This window comes from Saccopteryx leptura, chromosome 1 (assembly GCF_036850995.1).
Source record: "Saccopteryx leptura isolate mSacLep1 chromosome 1, mSacLep1_pri_phased_curated, whole genome shotgun sequence".
Taxonomy (NCBI): Eukaryota; Metazoa; Chordata; class Mammalia; order Chiroptera; family Emballonuridae; genus Saccopteryx; species Saccopteryx leptura.
In genome coordinates this window covers 11,560,814-11,581,302 of record NC_089503.1, presented here as the reverse complement: position 1 = coordinate 11,581,302, position 20,489 = coordinate 11,560,814, and the positions used below count along the sequence as shown (strand labels likewise).

Genomic DNA, 20,489 nt, shown 5'->3' with positions numbered 1-20,489 from the left:
ATACATTGATTAATCATTGTTTTTGTTTCACTATGGTTACATATTTCTAGGCAACAATTAATTCATTTCTATAAGCTATAAATCAGATGGTAAGTCATTCAAAGTACAGTTATACAATAACTTGAACAGCAATAACAGTATTGGTACAAACTTCTAAAAGGTCAGTACTGATTAATAACTCTACCTTACCTAAGATCCTATTGTGTAGTCAAATTTTATTTATCTACTATATTCATACACTAGTTAAGTTCTAACTTTATTCTTCTCAGAGTGTTCCACCACCTGCAGGTCAGGTATGCAAGAAGAAAGGAAAGTTTCTCTACTCTACCACATGAAAAGGCTAGGGAGGTAAAGTAATGAATTAAGTGAAGGCTGAAAGGTGCTCTGTGTATAGTTACTGTTTCCTACCTATTCATAAGTCACAATCTATTTTTTCTAACATGATTTATAAGAAGAAATTCTCCTACAAACTTAACCCTTTACGAGGGATGTCATAGCCAGCCTCTTATGTCTGTGAGCCCAGTTCAAGGGGCTTACAGGCTTTTCTGTGGAACTCACACCCTCTGTCTCATTTCCAAAGAAATCACTATGAATCTACAGGGAAAGCATGGTACTATTATCCCTGTGCTATAAATGATAGCATACACCCAGAAAGGGGGGAAATAAGGCCAGATTAATTCAAAAGGTCAAAGGGGGAAGTATCATTGTGTCTTTCCTCTGTGGTGACTTTGTCAACCAGCAGCCATTGGTCTTCTCTGCTGTGACTTTGTCAATCAGCAGTTGTGGATCTTCTCCTGCTGTGACCTTGTCAGCCAGCAGTTGTGGATCTTCTCTGCTGTGACCTTGTCAGCCAGCAGTTGTGGATCTTCTCTGCTGTGACCTTGTCAGCCAGCAGTCGCTGATCGGCTCCCGACAATGATGGTTGTTTGCAGCTCTAATCAGTTCACAGTTACCTTGATGACATTATCTTACTGAAAATTGTTCCCTCATCACCAGGCCCCTTGGAACCACCCTTCTATCTTCTGTTTCTATGAATCTGACTGCTCTAGAAACCTCATGAGTAGGAATCCCACATTACTGTCTTCTTGTGACTGGCTTATGTCATGCAGTGTACTGTCCACCACGTTCACCCCGATGCAGCATGTGAGGGATTTCCTGCCTTACAGTGGGGATAAGGGCAATATCAAATTATCTGTGTGCTCTGACTCTGTTTATCCACTCATCCGTCCATGGACACCTGGGCTGCTTCGAGCTCTTGGCCATTGTGAATTGTGCTGCGATAAATGGGTGTGCAAGTAAGTGTTTGAGACCCAGCACGTGTACTCAGAGCTGAACTTGACCCATCACTTTGTAATTCTATTATTATTTTTTTAGCAACTCCAGGCCCTTTCTTTATTGGTTGTACCAATTACATCTGCACAAAATATATCCTTGCCAACATTTGTAATATTTTCTTATTTAATAATTTTTACTAATTTTTGGAAATAAATAATTTAAAAAGCCCGTGTTTCATTGACCTGAAATCTGAAACAGAGCAGGAAAGCCCGAGGGCACAGTGTTTACCGGGGTCTCATCGACCCACCTGCCCGCCCCCAGGGCTCCCAGAGAAGAATGGGGACCCTCCTGACTCGGCCTGTCCTGCCTCCCCAGTCACAAAGCTCCCCTCCTCCACCAGGCACTCCTGTGTTTCAGGGTAACATGGGCTCCTGTCCCTACAGGCCTCCTGGCTGATGGTGTCTTGTCTTTACCCAGGCTGTTCCCTCAGGACCCCTTATCCTAACTTTTCCTACTGTCACAATTGTCCCCTTCCTGAGTGGCTCCCAGAATGCTCCTCTGTGACCCATTGCATCTTAATGTCTTCCTCAGAACTGGCCATGCCTCCCCCGTGTTTCCATGGAGCATCTGATCATGGCTGGGGACAGGCAGAGGACGGGCCCTGTGGGCACTTGTACTTCTGGGATCGTTAGGACTCAGAATGTGGGATCCCCCTAACCGACTAGTGGGTCCATCAATTAGGACAGTCTAGCATTGGAATTGATTTGAAATCTCTCGATATTTTTTAAACAATAGATAAGAGGAGGAACTTTCTTTGATTTGATATAAAATGTCACTTGATAGTCTCAATACGTTAGATTAAGTAGAAGTTAGGAATGGGGTCATAATCTTCCTCTTGTAACAGGTTTCTCTCGGGAACCAAACACCTCTGATTTCTTCACAATTGTCTCCAGCCCACTGACCTTTCTCCCTCCACTGCCAAAGGAGCCCTGGCACAGCAGGCATCATCTCACACTAAAGATGCTCCCTAACCCACCTGAGTAGATTGTTAATTCATAGTCCTGCACACTCAGGGGTACTTGCTGACCCTCGTCTCTGTGCCCAGAACCAGGCTGACAGAGATCAGCAAAGCAGAGACGGCCTGGAATTAAGGAGCCAAATCCCAGGCGGCTTCCCGTCAATCACTGAGTATACATTTCTATCCCCAACCTTGGTGTTGCTGCAAAGGAGATGTCACAGTGCCAGCAATGCCGATCGTTGAGCAAGTCCCTTGAGTCTGTAACATTCAAGTATGGCTTCATTCCTCAGAGTGGATGTTAGGGCAGGAAGCTGCCACAGCCTGGTGACTTGCCACATCCTTTGTGGGCAGGACCAGCGAGGCTCACTAGGTATAAATAACTCCGGGCTCTGCAGGCCGCTGAGTCCAGCTCCTAATTGCTCAGTGTTTTCTGAAGCTGAATGCAAAGCGAAGTCCACCATGAAGCCAGTCCTGTCTGTCCTGCTGGTCACTCTGGCCTTTTGCTGCTATGAGGGTGAGTATCATTTGTAATTAAAGTACAAGTAGCTCCGGTAAGTAACCTTCTCTAAAGTAGGTGACTTATTAAGGGCAGGGCATGAGTAGATCAGAAACCACATCTTCCCCACCACTAGTGGACTAGTCCCCAGCCGTTAGGGCTCATTGCATCAATTCCTAATGATCTGGAACTTTCTCAGACATCACGGCAGGCTCATTTTAAGGGTTCTCCATTGGAAGCCTCATCCCTGTCTGTGGTCTACGTGTCAGAACAGCATGATGTAATGAAACCTGGTTGTGAGTCATGACTCTGCCACTCAGCAGCGCTGTGACCTTGAACAAATGCTTAATCTCTCCAAGTCTCCTCTTGTCCTTGCTTTTCACAACTGCCACCCAGAGTGGCTCTGACAGAGCAGGGAGATGCCGGGTGTCAGAGGGCAGCTCCAGGTCCCATCTGACGTTCTGCTTTCCAGGGTCTTTTAGGTGCCGGTTGAGTCCACGGCCTGTGAACTCCTGGATTCAGACTCATACGATGTGCAGGCGGGAAGGGCTGTAGCGGAGTTCTCAGTTCAGGAAGAGCCAGTGTTGTCTGAGTCTCCAAATGATCAATCTTCCCGTGGGCTCTGAGAACCAGCAGCTCTCAGCCAGTCAACACATTGTGCTTGTTCTCTAGGCATCTGGCCAGGATTTGAGACCCCAGTGCCATCTTTAAGGTGGAAACTGCTACATTTCTGGGCTCATTCTGAGCATTTATTCAGCAATACTTTGGTGTGACTTCACTTCCTTGGCACTGGCCCAAGTCCTTTTGAGTCGTTCTCTTTCATCTGCCTTTCTGATCCTCCTGCTGTTTCCCCATGTGGCCTCCAATCTGACGTTCTCACCAACTCCACATAGCTGTTGTCTGGTCTGTTCCGATCACAGCCTGGTAGGGCACATTCTGGGCAGCAGGTGGTGACAAAGGCTTGGGGGAGGGGTGGAGGAGCTAGACCATAGAAAGTCGTCACTTAAGGTCTCAGCACAATCCCAATGGGGTTGGTAGTAAGCCCCAGTTCCCACCTCCCACCTTCTCTAAGAATTCCGTACATCAGTGCAGATCACAAGAGCCATCATGACATATGCATAATTCCAGATGTGTGAAACTCATAGAGTCTTTTTCTCAGAATCTTTTTGGCAGTCTTCATCCAATGACATAATCCTATAGCCTAATTTAGTCTCAAAAGAGCATCTTCTAACATTACTAGATTTCCTCACTCCTCTCCAGATTTAGTCTCCTTTCTTTACCTCTGGTAAGTTTTGACTCCCATTCACTTGAGAGACTCATTACTAACACCTCCTTTCTTTTCATATCCGGACTAAAGAAGGTGTCACTGTATTGGCACGCAAAACTTAATTTTTGAAATCTAGAAAGTTGGATTTCAGTAAAGCAAGAGAGTCTTGGAAACTGGCGGGTGTAATTCACAAAGGATAAACCTGAACTAGGGGTCGGTCAACCAGCTTTCCAGACAGAGCTCTGCGGCTTGCTCTGGATCTTGAGCGAGTCTTTACTTCCAGGATATTGCATTGTTCTGGGCACTATTAAGGAATGTGACCATAGACTCCCAGGAGTTTCTGTCTGGTTCCAAGATCCAGCACCACAGGGAAAATGTGAGTTTTTTTACATGACTTGTTATTTTTTTTCCTTCTGCTCCAGCAAATGCAGGAGACGTCTGTCCAAATGTTGTTGCCGACGTAGCAGGACTGTTTTTTATCCCCACCTTCATCTACAAAAGCAGTCTTCAGAAATACAATGCCCCTGCAGAAGCTGTTGAGGCCAAGTTGACAGTGAAGGAATGCATAGATAAGATCTCACTTTGGAACAGACTGAGGGTTCTCGGCGCTTTGGTAATTTCTATCTTCATTGTCATAGAGGCTGCCACTCAGCAGCGCAGCCAGAAGGGCGGTCAGGGTGCTGCTCGGGGATACAGGGTGTGAATTCCGCAACCTCTCTGCTCACCTCTGATCGAGTGGCCCGTGCACACCAGCTCCGTGAACGTGACACCTGCTGAGCTGGACTAAGGCTGCACACAGTGCTGGGCATGTTCGTCCTTCTCAGGTCACCTCCCTGGGCACCAGGTTCCCCACAGTGTCCTGAGCGGAGGAATAGCCAGGGCCACAGGGTGTGATGGGACAGGGCCAGAGACTCTCTAGCCCCCAGCAGGACGGGCCCCTCACCCAGTGGCACAGTCCCTGGGACTCTCACAGGAGGACTGGGAGGGAGAAGGGGACACAGCGAGAGGGAGAGAGCCGGCCCCGCCCTCTGTCAGGATGGTGGGGCGGCTGCTGGGGGCTCTGCCAACTGTCACAGAGCCGAGGCCTCCCCTGTACCTCACCCCACGTTACCCGGCCCGGGGGCCACGGCCCTCCCTGTGTCCTCTGCAGCCCCGTGTGGAGCTGAAACACTTCAATCATGTCCTCATGCAGAGATCACACAGATGTAAAGGTGTCTCTCAGCACGTCTACCCTGGAATTAAGTCAGGTTTCAGAGAAATGTCCTCACTAGCTGGATTCTCAGTGGGGGAAGTCCATGTGCCATGTGGGGAATGTCCATCCCTGGAGGTGGGACATCTCCGGGCAGAACAGCCCACGTCCCCTCCCACCCCATCCTGGTCCCTCAGTCCTGTGTCCCTGTTAATGACAAGTGGAGTCCTCGTCTTGTGACTCAGAGAAAGGACACCGGGCTGCTCTGCCCAACTCCTGAGCCTCCTCCTCGCTCCACTAGAGACCTGCGCCCTTCTCTGGGGACACGCAGGGTTTATCTGCGGGGTGTGGACATGGTTCTTTCCTGACTCGCACGGTCTGTGCAGACTGGACCAGGACTATTGAATTCCCCACACGCACGGCTACCTGCCTGGTGCCTCCACTTCCCTTTGCTGGTTGCAGTTTCTTCCACATCTGGGTTGTGAACTATAGTCTGTGTTAACATGTCATCTCCACGGCAGCATGACTTATGTCCCTTTATCTTTTCTCTATTTCAGACTAGAGTATTAAACGAATGTAACAGATAGATGTAAAAATCTTCCGTGCGAGGTCCCTGATGTTCAACGATGACATGATCTTTCCAGGACAATGTGAAGGTTTCAACGTCTTGCTTCAATAAATTTCTTTCTTGCACTTTGCTGCCTGTCTTGTTTTATCCAACAGTCTCTGGCTTGAGTTGGGTGGTTTCATCATGAAGCGGTCTGTGTGTGGTTTCAGGAGTAAAGTAGGGAGACCAGCGTCCAGGGATCATGGCGACCTGAGTGCAGGGGTCCCAGCAGGAACACGGGCTCAGGTGCCTTCCTGTGTAACCCCACAGACTGCCTGGTCACGTGGCCCCAAGTGTGGGGCAGTTGAGGGTAAAAGCATGAGAAGGCCTGTTCCAGGGCGCGGACTGCGGAGAGCGCAGTCTGACGGCAGGTACAAGGTTCCCACCTAGCAGCATCGCTGCTACTGTGCCTCATCGTCAGCACAAACCTTGCTCCGTCCTCACCGCATCCCTGGGATCAATGTCCTGATGTCCTTGTGTGACATGATCTCTGTCCACTTGTAGTGTGACATGATCACTCCACTTGTAGTGAATCCGCAGGGTTCAACCTTCGCTTACTTCCTGCTCTCTGCACATGTGCATTGTTCACATCCACCCTGGCTACCACTTCTACCCTTAGGGTCTCCCTATAGCCCCGGACATGGGCGTCCATCCCCATGGGGACAGCTCCATGCTCACCATCCACACTTACTGCAGGAGGAACACGTCAGATGAGCACAGTGTCTCCCCACCTACTCCTCTTCCATGAGCCCATCCAGGCTAATGGGCCCCCATCTAATGAGGCAGCTGACTCAGATGATGGTTACATCACAGATCAGGATTGATTTCCAGTGGTTGCTGTGACACACAGCCACATACTTGGTGGCTTCAAATAAGTTTTTTATTACAGGTGTGGAAAATAAAATCTAAAATCTGTAACCTCTGCTGAAATCACAGTGTCAGGAGGCCATGCTGGCTCTGGAATGTCGAGGGGAACATCTATCCCTGGTGCCTTCAGCTGAGGGCTGATGGGTGTCCTTGTCTGATACCCATATCCCTCCTATCTCTGCCCCTTGAGGTGACATTGCTATATTGCTTCTGTGTGTTTGAAAATCTGTTTGTCTCCTTCATATAGAATATATAAGATAGCATTTAAAGGTCACCAGAAAATTCAAGATCATCTCCCTAACTCAAAATCTAAATTTATCACATCTACAAAGTCTTTTTTCCTGTGGCAGAGACATGACAAGTCTGGGTTAGGGTCTGGATCTGATTGGGATCATTATGAACCAACTTTAGCTCCTCTGCCTGCTGAGTCTAAGTGTTCACTGAGTCCTGCCCTTCCACAGACAAGCTTCCCTCCAACATCCTTTTGCAACATTGAAACAGTAGAGGATGACGTCAGAGTAATGGCGGGGTAGGAAGCGATTCCGATAAATCTCCCCCAAAACTCAACAAGATCTTCAACCAGAAACAGAAAAACCTATACTTGGAGCCTCCAGATGCTTCGCAATACACCCAAAGGTATGGTCGAGTGAAAAATTGGCTAAATATATAACCAAACCCTGAAGGAAATAGGGAGTAAGAAATGCTCCGCCTTCCTCACTAACCTAAACAGGGCGGCTTTCTCTGGTAACTGTGAATATAGAAACTGAGGTGGGCAAAGGGGGTGAATAGATTCAGGCCACGGCACAAACGGCTGAACCAGGCTGTGGCACGGAGATCCAAGCCGAGGAAAAACTGATCCTGTGGCAACCCGGGCAATACAAGCTAACACTCGCGCCAAACCCAAACAAAGAAAGACAAGCAGGGCGGCCACTTTACCCGGTCTCCTGGTTGGTGCGCAGTTAGTGGGCGAGAGATTTCTTCCTAGGCCCCGAAAGTGGGTGCCCGTGTTGCCCCACGGAGAGGCAGGGTCAGAGGCCTTTCTGTGGGCCGAGGGCAGAGTCTCTGGGCAGCCCCAGCACCCTGGGAAAGCCACGCACAGGAGGGAGCGAGAACTAATTCCAACGGTGGAAATTTTCCGTGCTTCTGGGGATTTCACTCAGAGGGAAACGTGGCCGGCCTCATATCCGGGTTTGCGCGCGCAGATAGTGAATGAGAGATTCCTCCGAGTGCCTTGGCAGTGCGCGCCCGTGTTATCGCACAGAGGGGCAGAGTCAGGGGCCTTTGTGTGGGCCAAAGCGGAATCTCGGGCCGCCCCAGCGCCTTGCAAAAGCCGCACACGGGGACGGAGCGAGACTCAATTCCAACGCTGCAACTTTTCCCTGCGGTTGGGGGTTTCACTCAGAGCGTGAGACTGCTGGCCGGATATCTGGTCTGCGCGCGCAGCCAGTGAGTGAGAGTTTCCTCCAAGCGCCCCGGAAGTGGGCGCCCGCCTGTGTTACCGGACAGAGTGGCAGACAGAACCAGAGGTCTTTGAGTGGGCGGAAAGCCCGCCTGATTATGCTAGCAGCTCTGACTGACTGAGCCTTACCCAGAGCCCTGTGCTGAGTGGAAATAGAGTGAGGAGTTGCCAGCTCTTTGAGCCTCTTACTATCCAGGCAGAGGCAGCAGCAACCCCATAGCTGGATTATCAGGCTACTAATTGAGGAAGGAAAGACTAGGAGAAAGGCTCCAGGAACACGGACTCTCTCACTGTCGGAGCCTATAAATGCTAATAGCCTCGACTGCCAACGAGACTAAAGCACAATACATGACATTGCCATAGAGACTTATCAACTGCAAACCTCTACCTGAGCGTGCCAAAGGGGCAGAACCCGGGGTACAGAGTCACCGACCAGGAAGAGGGAGAGAAAAGAAAAAGCAAGAAGATAACCTCTCAAAATCAAGAATAATCTGCAGACTTTATAACCTATCCCATTTTATTATATTTGTTCGTTTGTTTCTCTTATCTTCATTCTTGATACTTTTTTTCCTCCTCCAATTTGGCCGATTAACTCTCTACCAGTCTTATTCTCTCCTCTCCTTGAACTACACTACCCATAAGTGTTACATCTCCCATTATCTTTTCTCTTCTCTTCCTTTCTCTCTATGAGGGTTGCACTCCAAAACCCTTAACTCTCTCTCTCTCTCTCTCTTTCTTTTCTCCCTCTATATTAGTTTCTTCCTTTCTCCTTTACATCTCCTCTCATTCAAACCTCAATAACAAACAAATTATCTTATCTGGGACTCAAACTTATGTTTGTGGCATTTTGGGGGTGGTTTTACTTCACCTTTTTAACTCACTAGCAGTGCTCCCATCCCTGCCTCTCCATTTTATCTAGTTCTTGTTCCACTAAATACAATAGTAATTTTTTAATTTGTCTCCCCATTTTTCCATTTTCCTCTTATTCCTCTCATCATAACTCTTAGACAACCAACACCTAAAAGAAAATCATTTTATTCTTGACCCAAATTTTTTCCTTATTTGCTTTTTGTGGGTCCATACGCTCTTTTTTTTTTTTTTTGCCCCTTTATTACTTTTCCCCAATTCAGGCCCTCCATCACAGGCATTGTTTGTTATAATTCACAGTTCACCACAAGATTTTCTCAAGAAAGAGGGGAGAGGAGGGGAGAGGAAAAAAGGAGGGGGGGAAATAATTTCTTTTTTTAAAAAAAATTATTTTATTTTATTTTATTTTTCTTTATTTCATTATTATTTTTTTTTAAAAAAACAACTATTTTCGATTTTTTATTTTTTTTATTTTTTTAACTTTTTATTCTTTATTAAATCTCATTAATACTATCAACAAAACCATCCTCAGATGCCATTAAGGAAGAGAAAATCGAATATCATGGATACAAAAGAAAGAGAGGTAACACAGCTAGATGAGGAAAAATCTATGGAGAAAAAATTTAATATATTGGAAACCTTGGAGCTAAATGACAGAGAATTCAAGATAGAAATCCTAAAAATCCTCCGAGATATACAAGAAAACACAGAGAGACAATTTAGGGAGCTCAGAAAACAACTCAATGAACACAAAGAATATATGTCCAAGGAAATTGAAACTATAAAAACAAATCAAACAGAGATGAAAAACTCAATTCATGAGCTGAAAAACGAAGTAACAAGCTTAGCTAATAGAACAGGTCAGATAGAAGAGAGGATTAGTGAAATAGAAGACAAGCAACTTGAGGCACAGCAGAGAGAAGAAGAAAGAGACTCAAAAATTAAAAAAAATGAGATAGCCCTACAAGAATTATCTGACTCCATCAAAAAGAATAACATAAGAATAATAGGTATAACAGAGGGAGAAGAGAGAGAAAATGGAATGGAGAACATACTCAAACAAATAATAGATGAGAACTTCCCAAGCCTGTGGAAAGAACTAAAGCCTCAAGTTCAAGAAGCAAACAGAACTCCGAGTTTTCTTAACCCCAACAAACCTACTCCAAGGCATATCATAATGAAATTGACACAAACCAACAGCAAAGAAAAAATTCTCAAGGCAGCCAGGGAAAAGAAGAATACAACATATAAAGGAAGGCCCATTAGATTATCATCAGATTTCTCAGCAGAAACTCTACAAGCTAGAAGAGAGTGGACCCCAATATTTAAAGTCCTGAAAGAGAGGAACTTTCAGCCACGAATACTATACCCATCAAAGCTATCCTTCAAATATGAAGGAGAAATAAAAACATTCACAGATACAGAAAAGATGAGGGAATTTATCATCAGAAAACCCCCACTCCAGGAATTACTAAAGGGGGTTCTCCAATCAGATACAAAGAACAAAAAAAAAAACAGAGCCACAAGTAAAAGCTCCAAGAAGAACACAATAAAACCAAATTTAAACTGTGACAACAACAAAAAGAAAGAGGGGGAGAAGATGGAGATTAACAGTAGCAAAGGACGATGGAGTGCAAAAGTACTCACAAAATAGTTCGCTACAATGAACAGGGTAGGGACCCTTTTCATTACTCAAAGGTAACCACCATTGAAAAAACCACCACAGAAGCACATGAGATAAAAAAGATAGCAACAGAGGAAAGATGTATGGAATACAACCAAATAAAAACAAAAGATAGAAAAACGAAAGAGAAGGATCAAACAAGACACAAAACTAACAGAAAGCAAGATATAAAATGGCAATAAGGAACTCACAAGTATCAATAATTACACTAAATGTAAACGGATTAAACTCACCAATAAAAAGGCACAGAGTAGCAGAATGGATTAAAAAAGAAAATCCAACTGTATGCTGCCTACAGGAAACTCATCTAAGTAACAAGGATAAAAACAAATTCAAAGTGAAAGGCTGGAAAACAATACTCCAAGCAAATAACATCCAAAAAAAAGCAGGTGTAGCAATACTCATATCGGATAATGCTGACTACAAGACAGGAAAAGTACTCAGAGACAAAAATGGCCATTTCATAATGGCTAAGGGGACACTGAATCAAGAAGACATAACAATTCTTAATATATATGCACCAAACCAAGGAGCACCAAAATATATAAGACAGCTACTTATTGATCTTAAAACAAAAACTGACAAAAACACAATCATACTTGGAGACCTCAATACACCGCTGACGGCTCTAGATCGGTCATCCAAACAGAGAATCAACAAAGACATAGTGGCCTTAAACAAAACACTAGAGCACCTGGATGTGATAGACATCTACAGGACATTTCATCCCAAAGTGACTGAGTATACATTTTTCTCCAGTGTACATGGATCATTCTCAAGAATTGACCATATGTTGGGCCACAAAAACAACATCAGCAAATTCAGAAAAACTGAAGTTGTACCAAGCATATTTTCTGATCATAAAGCCTTGAAACTAGAATTCAACAGCAAAAAAGAGGAAAAAAATCCCACAAAAATGTGGAAACTAAACAACATACTTTTAAAAAATGAATGGGTCAAAGAAGAAATAAGTGCAGAGATCAAAAGATATATCCAGACTAATGAAAATGACAATATGACATATCAGAATCTATGGGATGCAGCAAAAGCAGTGATAAGAGGGAAGTTCATATCACTTCAGGCATATATGAACAAACAAGAGAGAGCCCAAGTGAACCACTTAACTTCCCACCTTAAGGAACTAGAAAAAGAAGAACAAAGACAACCCAAAACCAGTCAAAGAAAGGAGATAATAAAAATCAGAGCAGAAATAAATGAATTAGAGAACAGAAAAACTATAGAAAAAATTAATAGAACAAGGAGCTGGTTCTTTGAAAAGATCAACAAAATTGACAAACCCTTGGCAAGACTTATCAAGGAAAAAAGAGAAAGAACTCATATAAACAAAATCCAAAATGAAAGAGGAGAAATCACCACGGACACCGTAGATATACAAAGAATTATTGTAGAATACTATGAAAAACTTTATGCCACTAAATTCAACAACCTAGAAGAAATGGATAAATTCCTAGAACAATACAACCTTCCTAGACTGAGTCAAGAAGAAGCAGAAAGCCTAAACAGACCTATCAGTAAAGAAGAAATAGAAAAAACCGTTAAAAACCTCCCCAAAAATAAAAGTCCAGGCCCTGACGGCTATACAAGCGAATTTTATCAAACATTCAAAGAAGACTTGGTTCCTATTCTACTCAAAATCTTCCAAAAAATTGAAGAAGAAGCAATACTGCCAAACACATTTTATGAGGCCAACATAACCCTCATACCAAAACCAGGCAAGGATGGCACAAAAAAAGAAAACTACAGACCAATATCTCTAATGAATACAGATGCTAAAATACTAAACAAAATACTAGCAAATCGAATACAACAACATATTAAAAAAATAATACATCATGATCAAGTGGGATTCATCCCAGAATCTCAAGGATGGTTCAACATACGTAAAACGGTTAACGTAATACACCATATTAACAAAACAAAGAACAAAAACCACATGATCTTATCAATAGACGCAGAAAAGGCTTTTGATAAAATACAAAACAATTTTATGTTTAAGACTCTCAACAAAATGGGTATAGAAGGAAAATATCTCAACATGATAAAGGCCATATATGATAAACCATCAGCTAACATCATATTAAATGGCACTAAACTGAAGGCTTTCCCCCTTAAATCAGGAACAAGACAGGGTTGTCCACTCTCTCCACTCTTATTTAATGTGGTACTAGAAGTTCTAGCCAGAGCAATCAGACAAGACAAAGAAATAAAAGGCATCCATATCGGAAAAGAAGAAGTAAAGGTATCACTTTTTGCAGATGATATGATCCTATACATCGAAAACCCCAAAGAATCCACAAAAAGACTACTAGAAACAATAAGCCAATACAGTAAGGTCGCAGGATACAAAATTAACATACAGAAGTCAATAGCCTTTCTATATGCCAACAATGAAACAACCGAGAAGGAACTCAAAAGAATAATCCCCTTCACGATTGCAACAACAACAAAAAAATACTTAGGAATAAACATAACAAAGAATGTAAAGGACTTATATAATGAAAACTATAAACCATTGTTAAGGGAAATCGAAAAAGATATAATGAGATGGAAGAATATACCTTGTTCTTGGCTAGGAAGAATAAATATAATCAAGATGGCTATATTACCCAAAGCAATATACAAATTTAATGCAATTCCCATCAAACTTCCAATGACGTTTTTTAAAGAAATAGAGCAAAAAATCATCAGATTTATATGGAACTATAAAAACCCCCGAATAGCCAAAGCAATCCTAAAGAAAAAGAATGAAGCTGGGGGCATTACAATACCTGACTTCAAACTATATTATAGGGCCACGACAATCAAAACAGCATGGTATTGGCAGAAAAATAGACACTCAGACCAATGGAACAGAATAGAAAACCCAGAAATAAAACCACATATATATAGTCAAATAATTTTTGATAAAGGGGCCAACAACACACAATGGAGAAAAGAAAGCCTCTTCAATAAATGGTGCTGGGAAAACTGGAAAGCCACATGCAAAAGAATGAAACTGGACTACAGTCTCTCCCCCTGTACAAAAATTAACTCAAAATGGATCAAAGATCTAAACATAAGACCTGAAACAATTAAGTACATAGAAGAAGACATAGGTACTCAACTCATGGACCTGGGTTTTAAAGAGCATTTTATGAATTTGACTCCACAGGCAAGAGAAGTGAAGGCAAAAATTAATGAATGGGACTACATCAGACTAAGAAGTTTTTGCTCAGCAAGAGAAACTGATAACAAAATAAACAGAAAGCCAACTAAATGGGAAATGATATTTTCAAACAACAGCTCAGATAAGGGCCTAATATCCAAAATATACAAAGAACTCATAAAACTCAACAACAAACAAACAAACAATCCAATAAAAAAATGGGAAGAGGATATGAATAGACACTTCTCCCAGGAAGAAATACAAATGGCCAACAGATATATGAAAAGATGCTCATCTTCTTTAGCTATTAGAGAAATGCAAATCAAAACGGCAATGAGATACCACCTCACACCTGTTCGATTAGCTATTATTAGCAAGTCAGGTAATAGCAAATGTTGGAGAGGCTGTGGAGAAAAAGGAACCCTCATACACTGTTGGTGGGAATGTAAAGTAGTACAACCATTATGGAAGAAAGTATGGTGGTTCCTCAAAAAACTGAAAATAGAACTACCTTATGACCCAGCAATCCCTCTACTGGGTATATATCCCCAAAACTCAGAAACATTGATACGTAAAGACACATGCAGCCCCATGTTTATTGCAGCATTGTTCACAGTGGCCAGGACATGGAAACAACCAAAAAGCCCATCAATAGATGACTGGATAAAGAAGATGTGGCACATATACACTATGGAATACTACTCAGCCATAAGAAATGATGACATCGGAACATTTACAGCAAAATGGTGGGATCTTGATAACATGATACGAAGCGAAATAAGTAAATCAGAAAAAACCAGGAACTGTATTATTCCATACGTAGGTGGGACATAATAGTGAAACTAAGAGACATTGATAAGAGTGTGGTGGTTACGGGGGGGAGGGGGGAATGGGAGAGGGAAAGGGAGTGGGGAGGGGCACAAAGAAAACAAGATAGAAGGTGACAGAGGACAATCTGACTTTGGGTGGTGGGTATGCAACATAATTGAACGACAAGATAACCTGGACTTGTTATCTTTGAATATATGTATCCTGATTTATTGATGTCACCCCATTAAAAACAAAAAAAACACACAAAAAAAAACAGTAGAGATCATGTATTTCTAAATGTTTTAAGTAAGAAGACTTATTATTAGACCTACACCCTTTCTCTAATAATAAACTATATATTTATAGAAAATATGGTGGAGAAAATAGAAAATAAATGTTATCTTCTATTAGCTATTGTATCTAAAGCTTTTACAGTAAATGTGATCACAAGGGAACAGTCTACTTAAATTAGTCTCTATTTTCTGGAATGCCTTCTGTGTTCACCCACATCCTGTGCTCAGTGGACACAGGGTCACATAGCTTTTGCCGCAGCCTGAGAAATGCAGCCTGGAATCGCGTGGGGAGGACACGGTCTCCCACTGACATGGCACACAGGCCTGGACTGACCCTGTCCCCAGCTCCCCTCCATCTCATGTCCCTGCTCACCCAGACGCTGTGCTCAGTCATCCTGTCTACATGCCATTCACTCATGCATGACTTTTGGTCACAGCACTGCTCGTGGGCTCATCGTGGTCCCTTCCTTCTATGTTGTCCATGCACAAGACAGCTGACAGCCTTGTCTGCAAGGTCTGTGTGATCCCCTGCTCGGTGAAGCAATCTCTGCCTCTCACACCCTAAAATAAACCTTCATACACAGTCACACTGTGTACACTAAACACACTCTCACAAACAAATTTTAACACATACCCAGACCATGCACAATTATACATGCACAGACACACCTAGAGACACAAACAAGGAGAAACACACACACACACACACACACACACACACACAAACACAGGCAGGCAAACTCATCTCTCTGTTGTCACTGTATTTTTTTTGTGATATAAGAGTCTTATGACAAAGCTCTTTTGGGAACATTTAGAATAAATTAACAATATCAATAACAAACACTATCAATCATTGTTAATATTTCTAGAATGCTTAAGAGTTTACAAGCATGGAGACCCCTATGGGCAGCCATTGTCCTGGAAGCTTACAAGTCATGTCTCACTTTGTCCTGATGGGTCTCCACAAGCCAAAAGACTGTTACTGCCATTGGATGTGTGACCAAGGATGTCCCTCCACTGGCCTCCAGCCTGGCTCTGTGTCTTCTCAGCATCAACTGGGAAGATTTCAAAAGCAAGTGATGCACAGGCCCCAGTCCAGGACCAATGTGAGTACCTCTGAGGGTGGAACTGTGCGGTCCCCATCCCCACCTCCCCTGCTGCAGGTGCAGCACCACGTGACTGTGGAGGCCATGACAGCCCCTGAACTGGGGAGGACAGCCAGACTGTGCATGAGCCAGAGACTCCCAGCATCCCCACGGGGTCACCTGGAGACCTTTCCTTGGCCACTTCTCTAGCTCTGCAAGGCGGGCACGACAGGGCATTTATTGGTATTAATGTGATAACAGTGACAGATAGAGTCTCAGGCAGGAATATGTCCTTTCAGAGCTGCTGATGGGGCGGGAGATGAGGTGACACACAATCACAAATGCTTGGTTGGAAAGGACGGGGCAGGGGAGCGAGGTTAATGGCTAGGGCCTCTGATTGGGACGATTGTGGACATGGATGGTGGTAAAATAGAGACTGTACTGTAACCCATGTCAGTGAATGTGCACTTAACAAGATAAAATGGTAAATTTCATTTTGTATATTTTACAAAAACATAGAAAAATATTCTTAGAAAGCAGCTTTCTGAGAGGCAGCCGAAAGAGACCTGCCCATGGGAACACGTTCTGTATTTCAATCCCCTGAACACTCTCCGTGCGTTGCTGACACCTCCTGTCAGATCACGTTTGGTGTCAACTCTCTGTTTGATTTGCCTCCTGAGATGTTTTTTGCGGAAGACAGCCCCTGTGTTTAGAAACTCTGATTCAAACTCACAGACTGAGTTTAGCAGCTACAAAGGATGCATCTGCAGTCTCCCTCTCTCTCTCTCTTTTTTTAAATAGGCCTATATTTATTTTAAAAATTGAATTATTAATTAATAACCTTCCAAAACTCAAAGCAGCAGGCTCACATAGGTTCCGTGATTCTTCCAAACATTTGAGGAAGGAATAATATCAATTCTCCACAATCTCTATTAGACAATAGAAGAGAAAATACTTTCTAAATCATTCTATGAAGCATAATTACCCTAATACTAAAGAGAGACAGTGATTCTAAAGGAAAACTACAAACCAATATTTCTCTTAAACAAAGATACAAAAAAATCCATAACAAAATATTAGCAAATCCAATTTGACAAAGTATGAAAAGAATTACACGTCACAGCCAAGTGGGATTTATCCTAGGTGTGCGCACCTTGCTCAGCATTAAAGAATGGACCCATTTCAACAGGTTAACGAATAAATATCATATGGTAAGTCAATAGACGCAGAAAAGCATTTGACAAAGTCTAGCCCCATCCATGATAAACACTCGAAACAAACAGGAACAGGAGGAATTTTCCTGTACTTGATAAAGACACTTATAGAACAACCTACAGCTAACACCTCACCATTATTATTTATTTATTTAAATTAATTTTAATGAGGTGACATTGATAAATCAGGGTACATATGTTCAGAGAAAACATCTCTAGGTTATTTTGACATTTGATTATGCTGCATTCCCATCACGCAAATTCCAATTGTCTTCTGTCACCTTCTAAATGGTTTTCTTTGTGCACCTTCCCTCCCCCAAACTTCTCCCTCTCTTCTCCCCCAACCCATAACCTCCACACTCTTGTCCATGTCTCTGAGTCTCATTTTTATGTCCCAACTATGTATGGAATCATATAATTCTTAGTTTTTTCTGATTTTCTTATTTTGCTCAGTATAATGTTATCAAGATCCATCCATGTTGTTGTAAATGATCCGATGTCATCATTTCTTATGGCTGAGTAGTTTTCCATAGTGTATATGTACCAAAGCTTTTTAATCCCCGCATCCACTGACGAACACTTGGGCTGTTTCCAGATCTTTGCTATTGTGAACAATGCTGCTATTAACATTGAAGTGCATTCTTCTTTTAAAACAGTGCTATGGTGTTCTTGAGGTATATTCCTAAATGTGGTATAGCTGGGTCAAAGAAAGTTTGATTTTTAATTTCTTGAGGAATCTCCATACTGTTTTCCACAGTGGCTGCACCAGTCTGCATTTTCACCAGCAGTGCAGGAGGGTTCCCTTTTCTCCACATCCTTGCCAGCACTTATTCTGTGTTGTTTTGTTGATGAGCGCCATTCTGACTGGTGTGAGGTGATATCTCATTGTGGTTTTAATTTGCATTTCACTAATCATTAGTGATGTTGAGCATTTTTTCATATGCCTATTGGCCAACTGTGTGTCCTCTTTGGAGAAGTGTCTATTCATTTCTTTCTCCCATTTTTTGATTGGATTGTTTGTCTTCCTGGTATTGAGTTTTACAAGTTCTTTATAAATTTTGGTTATTAACCCCTTTTCAGATATATTGTCAAATATGTTCTCCCATTGTGTAGTTTCTCTTTTTATTCTGTTTTCATTGTCTTTAGCTGTGCAAAAGCTTTTTTTAAAAAATTAATTAATTTACGACAGTGATGGCTTGGTAGGAAGCGATACCGAAAATCTCCCCATAAACTCAACAAGTTCTTCAACCAGAAACAGAAAAACCTATCCTTGGAGTCTTCAGATGCTTCACAACACACCCGAAGGTAGGATCGAGTGAAAGATTGGCTAAATATATGGTCAAACCCCGGGGGAAATAAGGAGTAAGAAATGCTCCGTCTTCCTCTCTAATCCAAACAAGATGGCTTTCACTGAGATCTGAGAAACTAAGGCGGGCATAGGGAGTGAATAGATCCAGGCCGCGGTACAAACAGCCAAACCAAGCTGTGGCACGGAGATCCAAGCCGTGGAAAAACCTGGGCAATTCAAGCTAACACGCGTGCCAAACCCAGACAAAGAAAGACAAGTGGGGCAGCCATTTTCCGCATCTCCTGGTTGGCGCGCGCATGGTTAGTGGGCAAGAGATTCCTACGAACACTTCAGGAGTGGGTGCAGCCCGTACTAACCCACAGAGAAGCAGAGTCAGAGGCCTCTGTGTGGGCAAAAAGCAGCACCTCCTAGGAGCCCCAGCGCCCTGAGGGGACCAGGCACGGGAAGGGAGCTGGAGCCAACTCCAACGGTGGAACTTTTCTGTGCGGGAGGAGGGCTTTCTCGGAGCGAGAGGCATCCCGCCTGAGCCTCATAATCTGGTCAGCGCCCACGCACGCAGAGTGGGCAGGAGATTCCTCCGAACTCCTCAGGGGTGGGCGCCTGTGTTTTCCCTCAGAGGAGCAGAGTCAGAGGCCTGTGAGTGGGCCAGGAGCGGAAGCCCCAGCGCCCTGGGAAAGCCTCACGGGGACAGAGCGAAAGCCAATTCCAACCCAGTAACTTTTCCGTGTGGGCAGAGGGCTTTCTTGGAGTGAGAGGCGTCCCACCTGAGCCTCATAATCTGGTCAGTGCACACAGAGGAGCAGAGTCAGAGGTCTGTGAGCGGGCCAGGAACGGAATCTCAGGCAGCCCTAGCCCCTTGGGAAAGCCGCACGGGGATAGATCGAAAGCCAATTCCAAAGCTCGATCTTCTCCGTGTGGGTAGGGATTTCACTCGAAGTGTGACCTGTCTGGTCTGACATCCTGGTGGGTGCGCACAGAGAGTGGGCAAGAGATTCCTCCGAACGCCTCAGGAGTGGGCACTCGAGTTATCCCACAGAGGGGCAGAGCCAGAGGTCTTTGAGTGGGAGGAAGCCACGCCTGATTATGCTAGCAGCTCTGACTGACTGAGCCTTACTCAGAGCCCTGTGCTGAGTGGGAATAGAGTGGGGAGTTGCCAGCTCTTTGAGACTCTTACTATCCAGGCAGAGGCAGCAGCAACCCCATAGCTGGAATATCAGGCTTCTAATTGTGGAAGGAAAGACTAGGAGAGAGGCTCCAGGAACACTCTCACAGTGAGAGATCCTCTCACTGTTGGAGCCTATAAACACTAATGAGCCTCGACTGCCAATGAGACTGAAGCCCAATACATGACATCGCCATAGAGATTATCAACTGCAAACCTCTTCCAGAGCGTGCCACAGGGGCAGAACCCGGGGTACAAACTCACCGACCAGAAAGACAGAAAAGAAAAAGCAAGACAACAACCTCTCAAAATCAAGAATAATCTGCAGACTTTATAACCTATCCCATTTTATTATATTTGTTCGTCTGTGTCTCTTTTCTTCATTCTTGATTTTTTTTTCTACTCCAATTTGGTCATTTAATTCTCTCTCAGTCTTACTCTCGCCTCTCTTTGAACTACACTACCCATAAGTGTTACATCTCCCATTATCTTTTCTTTCCTCCTCCTTTCTCTCTATGAGGGTTGCAATCCAAAACCCTTAACTCTCTCTTTCTCTCTCCTCCTTTTTCTTTTTTCTTCTTTAAGTGGTTCCATCTTTTCTCTCTCTCTCTCTCTCTCTCTCTTTTCTCCCTCTATATTAGTCTCTTCTTCTCTCCTTTACGTCTTCTCTCATTCAAACCTCAATAACGAACAAATTATCTTTTCTGGGACTCAAACTTAA

At 43.6% G+C, this 20,489-nt stretch overlaps 2 protein-coding genes across 2 annotated transcripts in view; both read left to right on the top strand.

Annotated features, from left to right (window-relative positions):
• The window catches only part of LOC136388562 (secretoglobin family 1D member 2-like), a 395,093-nt gene that overhangs the window by 137,391 nt on the left and 237,213 nt on the right, over window positions 1-20,489 (top strand). The window lies entirely within an intron of this gene.
• LOC136388557 (secretoglobin family 1D member-like) lies at window positions 2,714-5,938 on the top strand. Its single transcript, XM_066360379.1, has 3 exons — window positions 2,714-2,807; window positions 4,479-4,669; window positions 5,803-5,938. Exons 1-3 carry the CDS (start codon window positions 2,753-2,755, stop codon window positions 5,830-5,832), a joined length of 276 nt encoding a protein of 91 aa, XP_066216476.1. The 5' UTR covers window positions 2,714-2,752; the 3' UTR covers window positions 5,833-5,938.